Raw genomic sequence first — 22,297 nt, forward strand, 5'->3', positions numbered from 1 at the left:
ACTTATACTTGTCAGCCTGTTTTTGAATAAGCTGCAATTTTTAAGCTGTCCAATTATGTCCAAAAACGTAGTTTTTTATACTTAAGCACATGGTAAAGCAGGTATCAACTAGATGCAATCTCCAACTTTATTACTAATATAAAAGCTTACCCTCCTTTCTCTTTTGAAAAATAAAGAATATGACAGGCTTGATTCATGATTAATTAACTACAAAAATCTTATCACCTTCTGCTTTAATTTGGAAAGAAAATATAAAAAGATTGCTATCACAATATAAGATTATTTTGTGTGATGTTATGTAAGGACGTATAAGTAATTTGAAGAAATAGCACTAAAAACAAGAAAATTAATTTGACTAGAAAGTACACTTATATATATCACGATTTTTATACAATAGAAAGTATGCATTTGTCCTTAACCTGAAGCTTCGAATTATAGCGATGTGTATGAAATTTTTTTAACACAAAGTGTTTTATCCTAAAAGTAGAATTGTTTGACGTAAATTCAAATTAATCAGGCCAATGGAACACGAGGGACCATAGTACACTCGCTCATACTTCTCCAACAGCTTAGATCACTCAGAAGGCTATGAATTACTAGACTATATGATATTAACGGAACAAGTAACACTTAACTCACAGAGGGATTCAAAATTTTAACATTATCATGAGTTCGAGTTTAGAATTTTATCACAGCTCATTTGATTTAATGCGTGCGAAATATATTATTTCTAATTATTTTGTGAATTTTTTAGCTAACATATACATAAAGTTCAGAGTCAAAATTATTAGACAACTTTTTCACTTTCTGAATTCGCAACAAAAAGTCCCATTAATCTTGTAATCTGGAAAACTTTGCATATCTAACTTTGAATATTAAGGGTCTATTTTTGGGTGACTCAGAACCATTTTGGGCCACTAATTGCCGCAAACAGCGATGTTTTGAAAACGTGTCTACAAGTTGTTTTCACAATTAATATTATCTGGCTAGTGGAAGGACAATAATTGCACTATTCTAAGAAACAAAGTAAAGAAAATACTAGAAAATTTCAAAGACAAGAAATTAAGGAAAAAGAGAAGAAACTCTTCTAGAAGCTAATGTCCTAAAAATATTTTTTTTTAGTCGTAATTACTAAAAATAAATGATTTAAAATTATTAGTCATTTTAGAAAATTAAAATAGGATTAATTATTTTTCTCTCATATTTACTCTTACTTAACAAATGCGGAGAGAGAATAAAATTGTAAAAATAAGAGTAACATTAAACTGAGATCAAAGAATAAATAAAAGTAATTTGCTTAAATTATTCTTGTATTTAGTATTATTTTTTTAAGAGACGTGAAGGTGACAAAAATAATAAGTAATTTGGACCAGAGGGAGTAATCAAGATCAACAAACATATAAAGAAAACATGAAAAGTCTTTTTTAGCTACTACTTTAATTTTAAATAAGAGTAACGCATTAACAATATGCTAAGCTATTTCTTTAATTTTTGTGTTGTGGTCATCAGTGGCGTATGTAGCTTTTGACTTACTACTGTACTTAATAATATTCTTACCACAAAACAGTGATTATATATGTGTGAAAATTATATAATTTCATCAAAATGTCTGTGCATCTTTGGTGTTCCGCTCGTGGGTAGAAGAATGCGGAAAAATGGGGTCCTCTCACCTATTCTCACTTTCGTTTTTTCTTTTTGTTCATGTCGTTTTAAAATTAGAGTTGGCATAGATAGAATTCGCTCGCCTGTCTTTAAATGGCTTGGAACCTTAAACAGCTCAATTTCGAGCTACACTGGTCTGAAATGACCCTATGTTAAAGTTTCCTTTCTTCTACTCGAGCCTTGGCATAGTATTTTTTATTTCATTCGTATTCTAAGGAAATTTTAATTTAATTTTGAAAGCACTATATTTAGTGCTATATATTTTAAAGGTCAAACCAATTAACCAAGAAATTCATAATTTCTTTTTCTCTTTTTCGTAGTGATGGTTTCCTCCAATAAATAAATAACAAGAATTAAAAAATGAATTTAAAGTTGGAAATCTCATGTGGTTCTTATCAGTCTCACTCGTTGTCATCCTAAGGAACACCAATCTAAACCTATGACCAAGTTTGTGGCCACGTGATCACCACATCTATTAAGTAGACTAGCTAAATTATTTATATATATTTCTTTTTAAAAATTTTAAACATATTCGCAATACTTTTTAAGGATGAATAAAGATCGCACTTTATTTCTACTTGAATATCCAATCTTATGAAGAGGTTTTATTAACCATTGCGTCCTGAATTTCAGTTTTTCAGGACAAAAATATCCTAAGTTATCCTGAAGTTAAAATTTTTAGTTTAAAATTTCAGGACGAAATAAGTACTGGCTAATATCTAAATATTATCCCAGAAAATGATTATATGTGTAATTACCCCAACATTAATAACGTTTTAGGCTACTGTGAGACATACAAATCGTAAGGTTCATTTCTGTTTTGCTTTAAATGGAAGGATAAATCAAGTCAAATAAATAGACGTACGTGCATCTTTAATAGACTTGATTGATTGAACAAGGTTGAAAAATACAAAATGAATTTGAATAAAGAATTTAAGTTGGAACTTCTTTTTAACTTCTTTTTAACGTTGAGAATAGTAAAGACAACGAAGAGAAGCAACTTTAATTAGTTTAGAGAAAAAGATAATTATATCTTTGTAGAAAATGTAGAATAAAATCATAAGCTTTAGAGGTGGACCAACTTTGATTTATTGAAATTGCTAAATTTTACCCTCTATAATACTCTAGATTTATTTATATTTTTATCATTAATAAATATTGTCTCGTAGTAAATAGATAAACTCCACAAGTCAAAATACTTCGAGAAAGAAAGTTCAAATTTACTTCAATTTTTTATTATGATTTTAAATTACTAGTTGGAGCTCCTATGCAGATTGCAAAACATTACGCTATTCGGTCCACTTTAAGTGATTTTTTTGACTCTTTTCACACAGATTAATAAATTTATCTTTTAACATTAATTAACAATAAAATTGACCATATTAACTATAATTTGCTCATTAAAAATATAACAAACTATTCATATGCTCTTTCTTTCAAGGGCAATTTTGGAAAGAAGAAGTTAATTCTTTCTTCTTGATATTTAAAAAAATCAAATATTGTGTACAACAAAAAAAGACAAAAAAATTACTTAAAATGTATCGAAGGGAGTACTTTTTCCCAACAGCATATTATCAAATTAAACCCAAAGTTTAGCAAATTGCACAGTTACAACCCAATTCAATAATGCACTGATAAATTTGACCAGTTTTCTTGTTCTACGTTTTTTCTTCGTAACTAATTTTTTATATTATATTATAATATATATTCTTTATAACATTATTTTACAATCGGCATTAAAAAAAATTAAAACATACAAGTATGTTATAGAAATATTAGAATGCATAAAAATATACATCATAAAAATATTTAATGCTATCCTAAACTATGGAATTGTTATTTGGTACCAAGAAAGTCTCAACAATGCATAGGGACCATAAAAACTCTTGGTCTAGCTACTTCCAACAAATTTGAATATTCAAATGGTGTTCAATTTGAGAAATTTGGTGTATACGAAGCAATCCCAATTTGCATTTCATTTAAATACTCAGGCACGTTTGGTATAATGGATAAATAAAAAATATTTTTGAGATAAAAATTTAGTATCATCTTATCTTTTATTTAGTTATTAATTATGAGATAAATTATTTTAGGATTAAAAATAATCACAGGATAACACATATTTGTTAGAGGGTGGAATAATAATTTTAGAATAAGTTATCCCAGGATAGATCGGTAAAATTAATAATCCTAGGACGAATACAACATACCAAACAGTCAATAAAAAATAATACCACGATAACTAATCTCAATAAAATAAATTCTAATATAATTAATCTCAGCGTGGCCAATTCAAGTAATATTTGTGTTCAAACCAAACGACCCTGGCAGACTAACTCTTAGAGAAGTAGGGCATCTTTCTCAAATTTCTAGACCCCATTTTTGTCTTGTTTGCCCTTTTCTTCACCAAATCAAACTCCAAATAAGGTACCAATTTTCGTCAAACGTTTTTGCCACGTCTTAAATTGAAATGAAAGAATCACAAAGTGCACGAATAGTCTTTTGTGGACTCTTATTATGAAAAATTGCCGAAATTTACAAACAAACAAAAAAATTAATCACTTTAGGATCAATTTAAGATCTCCTTTGGACATAAGAAATTTTTCACATTTTTTTCGAAATTTTTTTTACTTTTTTTCGAAATCAACGTTTGGTCATAAATTTTCTAATTTTCATTTGAAAATTCATTTTGGAATTTTTTTAAAATTTTAAAAACTCCAAAAAACTGTTTTCCATATTTTCAATTAAAAAAATATTTCACTTTTTATTTGTAATTTTACTATTATTATGTCCAAACGCCCACTAAGACTCGTGGATATGATGTTTTTAAATTCAAACCTTCAAGTCTAAAGTTGAACTCTGTCGAAGTCTTTTTGAAAATCAAGGTTCTAGCAAACCTAACTTCAAATCCAAGAGTCTAAATTTGAAGAAGAAGAAGAACTAGCCACATCAAGTTTAATTTCAAGTTTGCCAAAGCTGACTAAACTTTTATATTTTGACTAATCTCATTATTAAATTGAAAGGCCGAAAAAGAATTAGTTAAACGTATGTACTTTTTGATAGAAAATTAATTGTCATTGTCTGGAAATTACAGTATAGTTAACATGCATGATTGGTAAAAGCCGAAAATGAATTAGTAAACAAAACAAAACACTTTGTTATGTAAAGGAAACTCTTTACTGTGAAAGCCAAAAAACAAAAATAAAAATAAAAAAGTCATTAGCTTAACTCATAATATTGGTGTAGATAGAAATTTTACTAAGAGGATCCAAAAATAATATAAATTTGTACTACGCTTAGTTACTAATGAGATTCAACAATTTATACATAAAAAAAATTATTTTTACTTATTTTGCACCATATAACTTAACGACGAATGAAATTCAATTAAACCATCTCCAATACATTTAGCTATTTTACTAGCTAATAAGTATTACGTGTTGAAAAATACTTTTAAATAGTATAAACTATTTTTTGGGCGCAATTTTAATCTTCCTTAACCTCAAATAAATATGTTTCCCTTATGTTCCTTATTCTAATCGAGCACGAGGTCATCAATGGAGTCATTATCACAATTTATGATACTTTTGGAGATTTTTTTCTCCTAACCTATACTTTGAGGGGTGTGATTTACAATCTTAATAGTTTAATCAATAAAAATTCAAATTAATCGGATTAGTAAATTTTAAATACGTACAGAATAATTAAATGAAAAAAAGACTCATGTATGTAATCATCAACACAGACGGATCTATGTAGTTGATTTGGGGTGTTACGCCACCCGGTCGCTCGGATAAACTTTTACGTATGAACTGCTATTTTCCATTAAAAAGAGTATATATTTGAAGCTTGGCACCCGAAGTGCAAAATTGACTCTGGGTGCCATGGTTAAATTGCCGATCCTCCTTACGAAGGGTATAAGATCGAATCCTATTAGATATGAAGATTGAAGGGGTGTATTTGCTAATTTAAAAGTTTATTTTTATTTAATATTTTTAATTACATTATTCAAATAGAATTTAAATCAATAGAATTAGATTGAATTGGACAAAACTTATTCAATTTGGTGATCACTTATTTATTTATGCACTAAAATTTTATAAATCAAAATAAATTAATTTAAAGTGGATCGAACCAACAGAACCGAATCAATTCAAAACGGATCAAACCGACTAAATGTATATTCTACTATAATTTCCTTCACTAATGATATATAATGGCACCCACAATCATCAAATTCTAGATTCGTCTCTGATCATCAACCATTGTTTCCAATTTAACAACTTGTATTTTTGTTCGAAAATGCTTTACCTCCTTAGTAACCTACTAACATCACTTGAATTTGAATGAATCGAGTTAATAAATCTGTTTCTTTTGATTCGATTATCTTAGTATGTTGTTGTTATTTATAATACTTTTTTCATCTTTTCTTGAGTTTAGAATCTACCAAAAATAGCTATTCTGCTTTCACACGCTAAGGGTAAAATCTGTATATATATATTATCTTCTACAAACCTTAGTTATAAGATTATACTAGTTTGTTGTTATTGTTGTTATCTAGTTAGTAAATTTTGATACACTATATTTAAATGAAAAAAAAAGTCTTTAAACGTCATCAATCAATGTTTCAAAAAAGGGCTGCCATGAAATTAATTATTAATATACCCTAAAAAAGGAAAAAGTTATGGCCAATTTAACAACTTGCACTTTCTAGAAAAAAAAAATCATTAGCTCCAAAAAAATCAACATGGAACCCTATAATTTTGGCTATAAATAATCATTCCCAACACCACTCTTCCTTGTACTGGAGGACTTAACCTCTTTCTTCCCTCTCTTTTTTTCCACATTTTACACCTCAAGAAAATCTCATTACCATAAATATATTATATTTATTTACACCCTTTTCTCTCCTTAACCTAAATCTTTGATCTTTTTTTGATTTTTCAAAACAAAATGGGAAGTGAAAAGGTGATGAAGATTAACATCAAAGAATCAACATTAGTAAAACCATCAAAACCAACACCAACAAAGAGACTTTGGAATTCTAACTTAGATTTAATAGTTGGAAGAATTCATCTTTTAACAGTATATTTCTATAAACCAAATGGATCTTCAAATTTCTTTGATTCTAAAGTAATGAAAGAAGCATTAAGTAATGTTCTTGTTTCATTTTATCCAATGGCTGGGAGATTAGCTAGAGATGAACAAGGAAGAATTGAGATAAATTGTAATGGAGAAGGAGTTTTGTTTGTTGAAGCTGAAAGTGATGCTTTTGTTGATGATTTTGGTGATTTTACTCCAAGTTTGGAACTTAGGAAACTTATTCCTACTGTTGATACTTCTGGTGATATTTCTACTTTCCCCCTCATCATCTTTCAGGTATTTATATTCATATATTTTCACACGATCAGTATATTTTTATATATCATAGTAGCAGTGACGGATTCGGGATTTAAACTCTATGAGTTCAACTTTTAAGATTTTTAATATTGAATCCATTATATTTTTAAAGTTATGAGTTCAAATCTATTATTTTTGCCAGTTTAATGACTTTTTACACATAAATTTATAGTCAGCGTCGAAAGTTATGGGTTCAATTGAACTCGTAATTACCACACTGCATCCGACTCTGTGTAGTATGTTTTCTGCTTTATTTTGTTGGTTATTGATTTCACTTATTATGATCATCTAGCCCGGACGGACATGATGGGTATATCGGTACGCTATCAGTATATTTTAATATGTCGTAGTAGGTTTCTTGCTTTATTTTCTTGGTTATGTTATTGATTTCACTTATTATGATTATCTAGCCGGGGGCAGGGATGATGGGTATATCGGTACATTATCAGTATATTTTAATATGTCGCAGTATGTTTTGCTTTAATTTTCTTGATTATTGATTTCACTTATAATGATCATCTAACTGTCTATAGTTGGGAGTGGAGGTAGTGGGCAAGATATGAGTTCAGATGAATTCAGTAGATTTAGCTCGCACTGTGTTAAAAAGTTTACTAAATAAGTATAAGTAATTGATTTTGAAAAGAGTAAATAAAATGAGGCTGTGTTAGAATCTTGATTCGAACTTATAAAGTTCAAATTTCAGATCCACCCCTGTTTAATTTTAAAAAATATTTATATTATCAATATATAGAATCTAAACTTTCGAGTAGTGAAAGAATAATATTTCTGCTAGAATAAGATTTTGATGGTCCAAAAAAAAATTGATTGGGAAGACTCGAAGGGAAAGTAGAAGCTGTGAGATGGTGAAACAGTGAAAGAAATTTTACTGAAAATGGAAAGAAAATATAGACACCTACTTTCTTGTCATTCAACTAAGGCCCGGTTTGTCCATAAAAGTTTTTAGATTTTTTAGATTATTTTTTTTTTCAAATATGTATTTGTCCGTAAAATTTTGCAAAATTGTAATATTTTTCAAGTGAAATACAGTCCAAATATAATTTCAAATTTCAAATACCATTTTTCAACTATAACTTAAAATACTACTTTTTTTCAAAAATTATAAATTTTATGACCAAACACCTACTAAGAGATTCACTATTTCTTTCTCCTTTTTCTAGTATGAAAATATAGAATTGTTCTACTCTGCTTTAAGAATAGTACATACTCACCACCAAGGGGTGCAATGGATGAGTTGCTCTTCTCTTAACGAGAGGTCTATTGGAGTTCTTCGGATGGAAATATTTTTAATAGGGAGCGCTTCCTCCTAAATGGGGCCCTACATGGCGTGAACCCGGATATAGTCGGGCTTCAATACGGGTACCGGATACTAGATGGGAAATAAAAAAAAGAATAGTACATACTCTCGGACTTCAATACGGGTACCGGATACCGGGTGGAAAATAAAAAAAAAATAGTACATACTTTCAAGTAGCAATATTTTCTAAGTCTTTAATTAACTAGGACTATAAACTAATTAAAGTAACAAGCTAGCAATAGCTAAGTGGCCACTTTCGTCGCAATTACTTTTGAACCACCCACTTTGAAGATTAGGTCAACGATTATGCGTTTGGTGTAGAAGGTATTCCGGGAAAAGATTTATCTCTTAACTTTAAATTTTATGGGTTCTAATGTGAAAATTTTTTAAGATTACGAATTCAAAATTTTATATTTATTTAAAAATTTATAATTTTAGGTGCAATTAGGTTTTGGCAGCTGTCAATTTTTCAAGATTGTGATGGTCCCAGACACATTTAATTTTAGAGAAGAGAGAGCACTTTTAGTTTCATAAGGTACACAAATCTAGGGAGAGAAAAGAAAAAGGTACAAGAAATCTAGGGCAAATATACATTTATTATAAATTACTAGGTGGAGGAATAATGCAAAAACCATAAATGTGAATTGCTAAGAGCTCGTTTGGAACGAGGGATAAGTAATAATTAATTTCGGGACTAAATTTAAGAAGTTTATTCCATATTTGGTTGGAGAAAAAATTACGGTATAATTAATCATGGGATTAGTTATTTCGAAATTGCACTGTTTTCTTATCCTGTAGAAAAGCAGAATAATTAATCCCGGACAACTAATCCCAAAATAATTAATCCTGGAATAACTTTTTTCTAACCAAACGATCCCTCTAAGTTAATTAGTGCTATCTTATTCTTCAAACAGGTGTTAAACTTATTACAAAAAAAAAAAGTCAATAAACACAATTTGTCTTTGATAATAGTATTTAAAAAAAAGAGAAGAAAAAAGAAAAAAAAAAAAGGACAGAACCACTCCGAAATAGAAATTAATATATTTTAAAGGAATACATAAAGCTGCCCAAAGACCAAGATCCAAAACTCCGTCAAACCTCTCTATAATAATCTCGTTTATTCCGATATTTTTTAAATATTATAGTGAAGTGTTGTTAATTAGATATATTATAACATGATATAAAAATCGATTTCGAGAAAAACTTAGCTTTTACACTGAATGTCTTTTATATGTGGATGATATTATACATAGATATGACTGTATTGTCTGATCACTATTTTATTTCATCCGGAGTTCGGTATTCGCTTGCGTTCGGTATTCGCTTTGAGCCCAGCTACTCCAGATTCTCGTTGGATAGTCCAATTTTAAGAGTATATATCCCTATCAATTACGACTTTATTTTCAAAATCCGAATTCAAAACTATAATTAAAGATGAATAAGTATTTATTGCCCCGCCACGATAATAAATCATAAAGACTATATGGTAAACAACAAGTGGCGCAGCGCGTAGGCCATACATAGTTTTAATATAGTTTTAATATTTTAAGATTCCATCAGTATGAAAGGTTTGTGTTTGGATTTGTGCTCTTTACCCTATTTGGATCTGTGCATGTGAAAGCATTAATAAAATGATAAAATTTACTATAGTTCACAACTCACATTTCCCTAGCAAGTTGGTCCATAAATTAGTTCACATGTCACATCTCCCTAGTAAATTTGTCTAAAAATGTGGCTCATAAACTTACGTTGAGCCATATATTTTTTAAAAATATATTGGCATCAATGATGAATTTTTTGAGTATCTTTTTATTGTTAGATTGTTATTAGTGCATACTATTTCATTGCTATCAATTTTCTTAATAACTTGTTATTACTATTTATAGTTATTGCTTCTTTGTATTTTTTCTTTATTAGAGGGTCTATCGAAAATAATCTCTCTGCCCTTTAATAGTAGGAGCACTGTCTGCATACACATATACTCTTTCTAGACCCCACTTGTGAAAAATTTACTGAATTTATTGTTGTTGTTATAGAAACTTTTAATTTTTAAATTATCATATCAGACTTAATATGAGAAATTACATGTTATTTGTATATCTACTAAATTTGATAGTACTAGAACTTTTGTATTGCAGTGACATTTCTTGCTATTTGTAGTAGTATGAATATAGATTGGTACTTAAATTTAATATTTTGTGTAATTTTTAATTAGGTTACTCGTTTCAAATGTGGTGGAGTTTCACTTGGTGGAGGAGTATTCCACACTCTATCAGATGGTCTCTCATCCATTCACTTCATCAACACATGGTCCGATATTGCCCGAGGCCTCTCCGTCGTCATCCCGCCGTTCATTGACCGGACCCTCCTCCGTGCACGGGACCCACCGACATCGTCGTTCGAACACGTCGAGTATCATCCTCCTCCATCTCTTATTTCATCATCAAAAACCAAAGAATCCACTAGCCCAAAGCCTAGTACCACAACCATGTTAAAATTCTCTAGTGACCAACTTGGGCTTCTAAAGTCCAAGTCCAAACATGATGGTAGCACTTACGAAATCCTCGCGGCCCATATTTGGCGTTGCACGTGCAAGGCACGTGCACTGTCCGACGATCAATTGACCAAATTACATGTGGCCACTGATGGTAGGTCTAGGCTTTGCCCTCCTTTGCCACCAGGTTACTTAGGAAATGTTGTGTTCACAGGCACACCTATGGCAAAATCAAGTGAACTTTTACAAGAACCATTGACAAATTCAGCCAAGAGAATTCATAGTGCATTATCAAAAATGGATGACAATTACCTAAGATCAGCTCTCGATTACCTCGAATTACTGCCCGATTTATCGGCTTTAATCCGTGGACCGACGTACTTTGCTAGCCCTAATCTTAATATTAATAGTTGGACTAGATTGCCTGTTCATGATTCAGATTTTGGATGGGGAAGGCCAATTCATATGGGACCAGCTTGCATTTTATATGAAGGGACAGTTTATATATTGCCAAGTCCAAATAGTAAAGATAGGAACTTGCGTTTGGCTGTTTGTTTAGATGCTGATCACATGCCACTATTTGAGAAGTATTTGTATGAATTTTGAGAGGTTGAAAAAAAAATCAAGAATGTTCCAACACTTGAGAATTATCTTAGGTGTGGTGTGGTTTTGGATTAAGGCATTTTGTAACTTGTTTTCTATTGTTTTTTTGGGGGGTCAGTTTGTTTTCAAATTCTTTGTAATGAATTGATCTTTTTATGTAATTGCCCATGTCTAAGCTTGCAGCTCTATATTTCCTTTGTGATCACATTTGTTTTTCAATTCTGAGAAACGATAAAGTTGTTTTCACCTGATGTATAGGTCATGGGTTAAGTTGTGGGAAGTTGTGGGTAGGGGTGTAAATAGGTCGGGTTGGTTCGGATTTTGTAATTACCAAACCAAACTAATTGTATCGGATTTTTAAATCTATAGACCAAACCAAACCAACAAAAGTCGGGTTTTTCAATATCAGGTTTTCTCGGGTTTTTTGGGTTTTTTTCGATAAACTTGTGCTCCAAATATTTCTATAGTCCTAAATACAATTTTACTAATAACAACCATGTTTTTATTTTTTAGCATTGACCTATGCTAGTCAATAGGTTGTATGGTTCCACTTTATAAAGGTCTCTATTTTATAAATTATTTTTCACTTTACACTAAAATGCTAATAAAAGCTTAAAGCAATTGACATAACTTCAATTGAACCTTAGATAAATAATTAGAAAGAGCAGGTTAGAGTATCATGGACAAATCAATTGTTTAAGTATTGTAAAAAGTCTAATTTTTCCAACTATCAAATCAACTGAACCTTAAAGAAACAATGTAATATAAAAGCTTCTTAATCAATTAAAAAACCATGCACCAACTTTCTTTTAATTAATTACCTTAAAGTAGTAAAGATTTAAAAAATAATCATGAAGCAAATTGTAGTTAACTATCCCTCTAATCAATCCTCAAAGGTGAGTCTGCATATTCCGAAAGAAAAAAAATAATTAACATATTTAATATTAAATAATATAAAAAAATAACTATACTAATTAACAATTGAATATAAATTATTACCTCCTTCAACTTGCTCAATTTTCTGGACTTATTCTAACATGTCTTCAAACTTATATTCCTTGAAAATACATCAATGTAAAAAATAATGTAGGAAATACATCACTCTTAATTTTACATACTCCATATTATTTAACCAAATGATTCAAAATATAAGTAAAAAGTTTTTTAATATCTTTTTAAGTAACAGTCAATTACTCATGTTAATCATCTAAGAGAAATAAAATAAACAAATGAATTCTATAATAGGGAGGAATACAACAGATTTGCAAAAGAATTCGCTAATCGGAAAAAGAAATTTTTTAGTTAATTGGGAAAAAACAAAGCGCATGTATGCAGTTAAAAGAAAACATGTAAAATGAGAAAGGGAAGAACTTTACCGATGAGAGCAAAAGAGAGTTGATAGGGTTTGATCTAATTGAGGGTTTTTGGAATGGAACGATAGAGTTTCTTGCTTTTGGAGAAGAGACAAAATGATTTCAATTGTTTAAGTATTTTAGAACGGCTTTAGGACTAATCTAGTTTTGCTTTAGGACTAGGTTTTGGTTTGGGCTCAATTATTCTTTTATGGGCGAGACAAAAACAAACATTTACATGAGCTATAAAACCAACTTAAAATATTATGCTAAATACTGAAATTATAAAAAAAAATTAAGAAATATTTATAACTTACATTCTAATAAATATTTTTATCTATCTAATATATAAAATATGTATACATGTAATGTCGGGTTGGTTTGGTTTCGGTTTGACTTTTTTTAGTTAATACCAAACCAACCCTATTATGATCGGGTTTTATTTCTTAATACCAAACCAAGTCAAACCAAACCACTAGTCGGATTTTTTTTCCGGGTTGACTCGGATTTTCGGATTGGTGCGGGTTATCGGTTTGGTTTGTACACTCCTAGTTGTGGGAATAGACTAATATTTGTATTAAGGTAAGCTTATATCACATCCTTTAGGGTGTAGCCCTTCTTCCGACCTTGCGTAGTGACTTGTTACATTAAGTTAAATTGCATTATCGTGAATTTGTGTCAGCAGATATAAGTTAAATCTTGATTAACAAAGAAAAGTTGTTTTGACTCATTAATAATTGTTTTTAGCCAAAAATATTTTTGACCAAAAATTAAGGCGTTTGACCAAATTTTTAGAAGAAAAAGAGTACTTTTGAGGAGAAGTAGAAGCAGTTATTGAGAATCAGAAAAAAGTAGATTATCTTCAAAAGCATTTTTTTTAGAAGCATTTTTGAGAAAAATACAATTAGAAACAGTTTTCGAAAGCTTGGCCAAACACTAATTACTGTTCAAAAGTATTTTTCAAATAATTTGCCAAAACACAAATTGTTTCTCGCCAAAAGTATTTTTTAAAAAACTATTTTTGAGAAGTGCTTCAAAAGTGTTTTGCAAATAATTTGTCAAACACAAATTGTTTCTCGCCAAAAGTATTTTTTTAAAAACTATTTTTGAGAAAAGCACTTCTCTGAAAGCTTGGCGAAACATGCTATAATTTTCACATAATATACCACATCTAATTACATCAACAGTAAATAATGGAACTTTGAATAGATACTTTGGTACAGCAATGTAGTAGATCATATTAAGCAAGTTTTGTTACGTTCCTATCAACATTTATTTTTGGAATAGGACTTTTATTATCTCATTTTCTCCACAAAAGTCTATGGAGAAATATCTCATTTTCTCTACACAAATGTGGCTATCGAGAAAGGAAATGCACAAATAGGTGTGGCAAACGGGTGGGGCGGGTCGGATATGAGCGTGTCGAAAACGGATAATTTAAAAAACAGATAAATTTATCTGATCTGATCCGTATTTGAGACGGATAAAAAACGGGTTATCCGGTGGATAATATGGGCCATGGATATCCATATTATCCATGACTTCTTGAATATGATCACTTATGGGAAAATTCTTAGTCTGCCAAAACTTGAGGAACCCCCAATTTGAGGTTGTTCAAATGTAAAAGTTAAATACTTAAGTTATCCATTTGGTTAACTATTTTTTAAGTGGACAATATAATTTTTATTCATATTCGATCCGTTTTTAAAAAATTTATTATCCAATCCATTTTTTAATGAATTAGATGGGTAGATAACGTTTCTTTTACCCATTTTAGGTACAAACGCTTTAACAAAAAAAAGTATCATCCCAATGGTCCCACATCACGTGCCACAGAAAATGACGTGAGAATTAAGGAGATTGAGACGTAGAAAATTAAGGAGATTGAGACGTAGATATGACAAATTATTGAATTGAGTGTATATGAATAATTAGGGGCGGAGCTAGGTGGACGGAGCCGAACGCCCTTCATCGAAGTCGAAAATTATGATGTGTAAATAAATATAGAAAATATTTATAATCACGCAAATGTTTAAACAGATTTTAGATTAAAGATTTCAAAAGTTTTACCCACAAAAATACTATGATTTATTTAAGATCACATATCTCAAAAGTCATTCATTTTTTATTATAGTTTGTACCAAGTCAAACAAAAATAATATTTTTAAAACGGCAAAGTATGTGATTTAGATGAGAACTAAAGTCGAAGGTGGCTATGTGAATAATTAAATGATGCGCAATAACATATAACAAAAAAAGGCAGTTTGTTGCACGAAATTTCCTAATTTTACTTAAAAGTTAGAACTAACAAATTAAAACCAGCTTCGGCTTGACGACAGCCCTACTAATATGATGCTAAGACAAGTCAATGATATTGGTGAAAGGTAATATCAAAGAGTTATTACCTTTTAGACTTGCATGTAAAAGGGTGAAAATAAGAACTTTCAAATATCAAAATTAATTATTACGTTCAGCCGTAGAAGTATCCACTTATGCTTGCATTCGGATAGGATGTCTACATTAATATTCTTATGTTACGATTCTTTTCCAAACCCTATATAAACGCGGGATATCTCGTACACCACGATACTCTCTCACCCTTTTTCATTAAAGCTGATTTGGCCTCTTTTTCCTCTTTACCTCTCAAGATTAATTAGGTGCAATGGATGCAATTATCTCCTGTTGGCTTTTGTCAGATCACAATAAAGATGGAAGATGAAATGAATGTGTTTCCTCTTTTGTTCTTTTGAGCAATAATTGACTCTTGTCCATTGACATTACTTGACATATTTGGAATCTCCTGGAGGTGGGATGTCCTACACCTCATTTCGGTGAAAAGTAATTTGTGTTTGGCTAATTAATTTAAAATGCATTTTTGAGCAGTAATTAGTGTTTGGCCAAGCTTTTGAAAACTGCTTCTAAGTGTATTTTTCTCAAAAGTGCTTCTCAGAAAAGTGCTTTTGAAGAAAAGTTACTTTTTTCTATTTCTTAAAAACTGCTTCTGCTTCTCCTCAAAAACACTTTTTTCTATCTAAAAGCTCACTTCAATTTTTTGCCAAAAAGCACTTTTGGCCAAACAGGCTATTAGTGCTGGCAAAATGGATAAAATTTACAAAAAAATCGCTCATATTATTCTCAAAAATGGTTGAGAATATCTATTTTATTAAAAGCGAGTCAAATATGAATCAACCCATATTTTTCCATATTTCCAACAAAAAAAAATGGAAAAGATTGGCTCTATCATTGTGCATGTTACAATCACTAGTACATAATTCCAACTTTGATCTCTAAACTTGTCCAAAGGAGAAAGTAAAAGGAACCTTGCATGAAAAAAGTTGTTCTTTTGAACCTTGACCTATTATCTTTTGGGCTACAGATTTGCAAAGTCGTGACTGGATCACAACCTGGTTGCAATGTATATGTGTGGGTTGTACTTATGTTCAATTATCTCATGTATATACACATGCACACAGCTAAAGCTCGTCGAATACTATACCTTTCTACTAAGTAATCAAGAGCGTTAAACATAATCTTCCTCTATTTATACATAGCCCTTATTAAGTACACAATTAGAAAGCACAATATACAAGCAGTCGAGGAAACGCTCATTCCTTGCCTGATTAGAAAGCACAATGATCCAAATTCGGATCATTGTGCTTATCATCGCTCATTCGTTGCCTGATTAAATTCGGATGTTACCTGTTCGGAAACGCTCATCATTCAGCTGCCAGTGCCCATATATACCTCTCAGTGTGAGATCCTAACATTGAGAAGTAAAACTGAGGCTTCTTCAAGGTTTTCAACTGCTTAAGATTCAATGAGGCGTTTGAAATATCCGAGCTAGTAACATCTGTACATCCAGATAGATCCAAATGCTCAAGTTTTACACACCCTTCACATATCAAAGCAAGTCCTTTATTAGTCAAGTCGAAGAAACGAAGCTCAAGTTGCACAAGTTTGAACATAAATTTTCCAATTGCAGCAGCTTCTGAATCGCCATCTTGAGGATAGGCATCTAGATACTCCTCGGGGACAAAACATTGTTGTCGGGAAAGATCTAACCTACTCGTGAAATTTCGCCTCAGAATTCTCAAATTAGCACAATGCTGTCCTATAAGAGCAAGAGACATGTGAGATATTTGATAGCAGAGGCTGATATCGAGTTCCCTGAGCAAAGGGCACCCTAAGGCGATCTTAGACATCGTTTCATCAGTTACATGTGGACAGCATTTGATAGAGAGAACTTGAAGGTTTGGAGACCTGTAAAGAATATACAGAGCCATTATTTACCAGTCATAAATACTGACCACGAAAACTTTTCCAAAACTAGGCAAAAGATTGTCTTCGGGAAGCACCAGAGTTATCAAAAAGCAAACCAACAACAACATACCCAGTGTGATTCCACAAGTGGAGTTTGGCGAGGGTGGTGTATACGCAGACCTTACCCCTACCTTGTGTGAGGTAAAGAGACTGTTTCCAATATACCATCGGTTCAAGAAAAGCGATTGTCAAAAAGCAATCTAACAGAATAAAATCTATGGGTTTATGTTAACTGGTAGGCAATGCCAAAAAAACAAAAGTAAGATTATTATATCTAATAAGTAAATATAGAGATTTATCATTACCAGTAACTACACACTTAGGGGTGGTTTGGTAGGAGGTATTAGAAAATATAATGCAAGCATTAGCTCTATGCATTACTAATACCTTGTTTGGTATATTTTTTCAACCTGTGTATAACTAATGTATTAGTTATACATCATACTTGGTATTATTTTATGTATAAGTAATGCATAGAAAACCATGGCATTAGTAATACCAAGGCTACTAATGCATGCATTAGGTTGGTTAAAGAGAAAATTATCCTTAAAGTCCCTTAAAGTTTGAGAATATGGAGGGCATTTTTGTAAACAACTATTTTTCTTAAAAATTATGCAATGCATTATAATTTTAATACACCACACCAAGCACTAGATAAGAAATAATATCTGCATAACTAATGCTTGCATTACTATCCCATGCATTACTAATCCATGCATTACTAATACACCTTATTCCGCACTATTCTTATACACCCTACCAAACGACCCATTAGGAGCAAAACCACATTAGATTCATCAAGTTGGGAGGCAGAAACCATCATCCTGTATTATCCATGATTCTCATTTCACCAGACTAGGAAAGTTAAATCCAGCCCAGTTTTCCATCTTAACGAAACAAGAAATAGGAAGAGAAAAATAAACTCTACACTGAAACAGAACTTTATCGTTTCTTAAAAGATTGGAAATTGTTTTATACATAAACAGTTAAGGTAACTTTTTATCAAACACATCAGATTACAATTTGATCATACATATTATAAGATTTAGCCTCCATTCTAAACCACAAGAAAGCAATATCCAGGTCCAATCTATGCTGCTTTGAATTTCCAAAAATGTCATCGGGTGCGTATCGGATCCTGGATTTTTTAGGGATCTGACACGGGCACGGCAGCGTTTTGGAGATTCCAAACAACATAGGCTCCAACTGCATCAATTCTATCTAATGTGTGAATTCAGTTTATTCTCCTCTTAAATGGTTATTTTGATGATCATACATAAATCCCCAAACCCTGATACCCAAAAACATAAATAGTTTAGAACCCCAAAAAGACATGAGAAACAATCTGGTGGTAGTGTCCACAATCTTCACATTCAACATTTTATTTCTAGTCATAGTTCAGTACAACCACAATATTCAATTTCAGCCAACTTATTTTCTTCTTTTCCAAAATTTTCTTGGTTACCCAGTTTTACCTCAATTTAAAAATCCCATTTTCCGCCAATATATTAAAATTTTCTCAAGATTTCTCTGATTAACATCTCAATTGAAAAAAATATGGGTCTTTAGATTTTTAAAACCAAATACTCTGGGTAAGTTTTACTATAACGGACAGCAAGATCGATAGAAAAATATGCTGAAACTGTGCAACTAAACAAGCAAATTAATTCAATAAGTTCCGTGAATGATTCTACAATATCAAACTTGCTAGCTTAGCCACTTCAAATAAGCAATTTATACTATTTATTACTAGTAAATATTATCTCTTGTAATCAGTGTAGAACTGAAGTTGAATTTGAAATTATTTTGTGTTTGAACCAATTAGCTTGGAATAATCAGCTCATTTACGGTGATAACAACTTTAAAGATATTTAAATCATTTTAACAAAAGAAGAAGAAGTTTATTACAAATAATTAAGTTACAACTTATTTATAAAACCAACTTTAAGTGCTTTTCATCAGTTGGTACTAAAAGCTACTCCATCCGTCCCAATTTATTGAAAAGTTTTAGGCTGTGCCTCACACAACTAACATTATTGATGTGAGGCATGTTTTTATCTCACATATTTGTAGACCCAGATCTTACACTTTTGTATCCACAAAAATTGCGAAGCAAAAAAAAGGCCTCACACAACTAGCGTGACACTCTTTTCATTTTAGTCGGTCTAAAAAAGAATGTCACATTTCCTTATTTAGAAACAAGTTATTCTTACAATTTCTACGGCCACACAACTATTTATATTTTAGGCAGAATAGCCTAATAAATACCTCTACTTGTCCTGATTTGTCATCCCGGTACTTGTACTCCACAAGATTTCATTCAGACACTGGTAGTTGTTAAAAACATACTACTTTAAACCCTTCCTACCCAACATGTTCTTCAAATGCACAATGTGGATGACACGTAGTCCTCCGCATCAGATTTTTTATGACATATCATTATTTTTACACTTTAATTTCAAAAAATTAATTTTCTTTTTCTTTTTCACTCTGACTCCTTATAATCGTGAAATTCACGTATTTTGTCCAACTCGGTCATCAAGTTGCCACATATGCTCAGTCAACGGTTAGAGAAGTTTAAAGTAGTGCGTTTTAACAACTACGGTGTGTTTGGATAAAACCTTGTAAAGTATCGGGACCGGAATGACAAAAAAGGACAAGTAAATGTATCTATTAGCCTATTCTGCCTATAGTTTATTTTAGACCATAAATTTTAAAAATTTCTTTTTCTTTTCTTAAATTCTGTATCTGAGTCAACACTACGACATAAATTTCAACGAGGAATTACTTCAATTCTACGGGATACATACAAGCTTCTCAACCGAAAAAAAATAAAATAAAAATAACTACTGAAATTAAAAGCAATTGAGTATTTTTGTTTACCTTTCAGCAATTAAAGCTAGGGAACGATCAGAGCAGTGTCTAACCCGGACTGTAGTAAGAGACCCATCACTCCAAAGTACAACAGATCGAAGCATAGAGTCCATTTTGCGCTCGAATTCAGGTGTCCAGTAACGAGACGACTCAGTGGCCGAGTCGAACTGAGCTTCGAGTTCGATTACCGAGTTGAGGGTAGGGTCTTTGCAAGCTTGAAACCATGGCTTGCACACAAACATGGCTCCGCGCCATCGGTCTTCGATGGAAAGGCGAGAGAAGATGTCGACGAGGCATAACTGAGTTAACTCGGCCCAGTCATGGTTCGGCCATGACTCGGTTTTCCTTTCTTTGTCAGCGTCCATTTCTGATGGAACTTCTCCTGTTTACCAAATTTTGATTCTCAACTTATTAATAAGTGCTAGTAAAGGGCAATTTCGTCAATTTAATACTCCCTCCGTCCCAATTTATTTGTTGGTGTTTAACTTGATACCGAGTTTAACAAATTAAAAAAAATAAATTGTTGTTTAATAAATTATATTATTATAAAAATATAAATAATAATATTGATTTACAAAAATATACTTAAAATATAAATTTACTTTTACGAGTGGAAAGACTATGACTGTCATTACATTGAAGAGTTCTAGAACTATTAAAATAGACCTATTATAATAGAAATTCTCCGAGTAAAAGTTTGCAAAGAGAACAAGTCGCTTACTTCCTATTATTATTCTGTATTGCTGTAATAAACAATTAAACTTTCTGAAAAAACAAAACAGAAAGTTAGTAATACTTGTTTAACGAAATAGATACTGGAAAACAAAAAACAGTATAGGAATAAATCGAGCCCACCGAATACACAGTGTGTCCTTAAGAAAATTATTTCCCTCAAGTACCCGAGGTGCTGGAATATATCCTCCCAGGATAGAACGATTTAACTCACCAGTGTATTGGTACTAAAAACTCTGATGAACTGCGAACCACTCAATGGTCGTAAAACACACTGAAAAATATTGTGCAGAAGAAGAAGAAGCTCGGAAAATTTCGTAAGGAAAGATTCTGGGATTCAAACTCTATTTATAGAGTTGCTGGCATTGTTTCTGAAAAGGTTTGCAACATTTCAGAAACAACCATGGCTGTTGGAAAAGGGGTGTTTGAAATATTACGGAAAAAATATATTTAAAATAATCCGGGAAAGAAAACGGGTCTGACCGAACCGGGTCGCGGGTCATGGGTTATTCTGGATTGAATTTTTCGTTAATTATTTGATTAATTAATTAAATAATTGAAAGGAATTTTGTCCGAAGCCGAAGCCGAGCCGAGCGAGCGACGACGACGACGGCGCGAGGCTTGCCTTTTTCTTAACTCTTTTTGTCCGAAGCCGAAGCCGAGCCAAGCGAGCGACGACGACGGCGCGAGGCTTGCCTTTTTCTTAACTCTTTAAGAGGTAGAAGAAGAGCAATTATATATATACCCATCAAAAGTATTTTCTTTCTCCGATATGGAACAATGTCCCTTTCCCAAGGAAAACTCAAATATTTTATTTTACCTCCATTTCTCATTCACCTTCTTTAAGCTACACAAGCTTAAAATCCCAACAATCCCCCACATGAATGGGGAATGGCTATAAAATAAAGGAATGCACGGACGCGTGTGTGTTTTACATGCAAGAATTAATTGCATCTAGATAAGTAGGTTTCCCTTTGAACTTTTCGTAGTGAACTTATATCGGATATACTCGGTCAATCGGTAGATTTAATATCTTTGAACCATCGAGCTTTGTTGTATACCTAGACAACATAAGTCACACAATAAATCCTTAACCATTTATGATTCTCACGGCTGTGTTCGTTTCAGTCATGAACACCGCCTGATTTCATGAGTGCTTAGAGAATGGGCCTTTACTTTCATTCCCCTTGAAGCGGCTTACACTTCACACTCACATAGGTAATTTCTAAACGTGTAATCCTATAGACACACTATCTGGTCATATCCTGCCAGACTTAGCAAATCATTAAAAAACCTTTAAACTTTGTTGACTCATCAAAAAGCCTTAATGTTTTACCTCGATTTCTGAACATTGTCTTCATCACGAGAATGGGTTGAGTTATTTGACAATGTTGAACCGTCATTCATAACTTTGTTTGATCTCTTTGAACCTAACTCGTGGGATCTCCAGTCTGCTAGGTAGAGTTGCCGTCATGATGACTTGTCCTAGACTTTAACCCCATTCCCTTTGATGATCTTTCAACTGCCTCTCTAGATAGGCCTTTT

The 22,297-nt window shown here is 31.7% G+C and overlaps 1 protein-coding gene and 1 pseudogene across 1 annotated transcript; one reads left to right on the forward strand and one right to left on the reverse strand.

Annotated features, from left to right (window-relative positions):
• Positions 1 to 6,615: 6,615 nt before the first annotated feature.
• On the forward strand, positions 6,616 to 11,477 carry LOC107772942 (shikimate O-hydroxycinnamoyltransferase-like). The gene is given in 2 exon segments (NM_001325150.1): positions 6,616 to 7,041; positions 10,593 to 11,477. Coding segments are annotated over 2 exon segments (1,311 nt in total).
• A 4,829-nt stretch (positions 11,478 to 16,306) lies between these two features.
• LOC107825876 (F-box protein SKIP1-like) lies at positions 16,307 to 20,418 on the reverse strand (annotated as a pseudogene).
• Between the last annotated feature and the right edge of the window lie 1,879 nt (positions 20,419 to 22,297).

This window comes from Nicotiana tabacum, chromosome 18, assembly GCF_000715075.1.
Source record: "Nicotiana tabacum cultivar K326 chromosome 18, ASM71507v2, whole genome shotgun sequence".
Taxonomy (NCBI): domain Eukaryota; kingdom Viridiplantae; phylum Streptophyta; class Magnoliopsida; order Solanales; family Solanaceae; genus Nicotiana; species Nicotiana tabacum.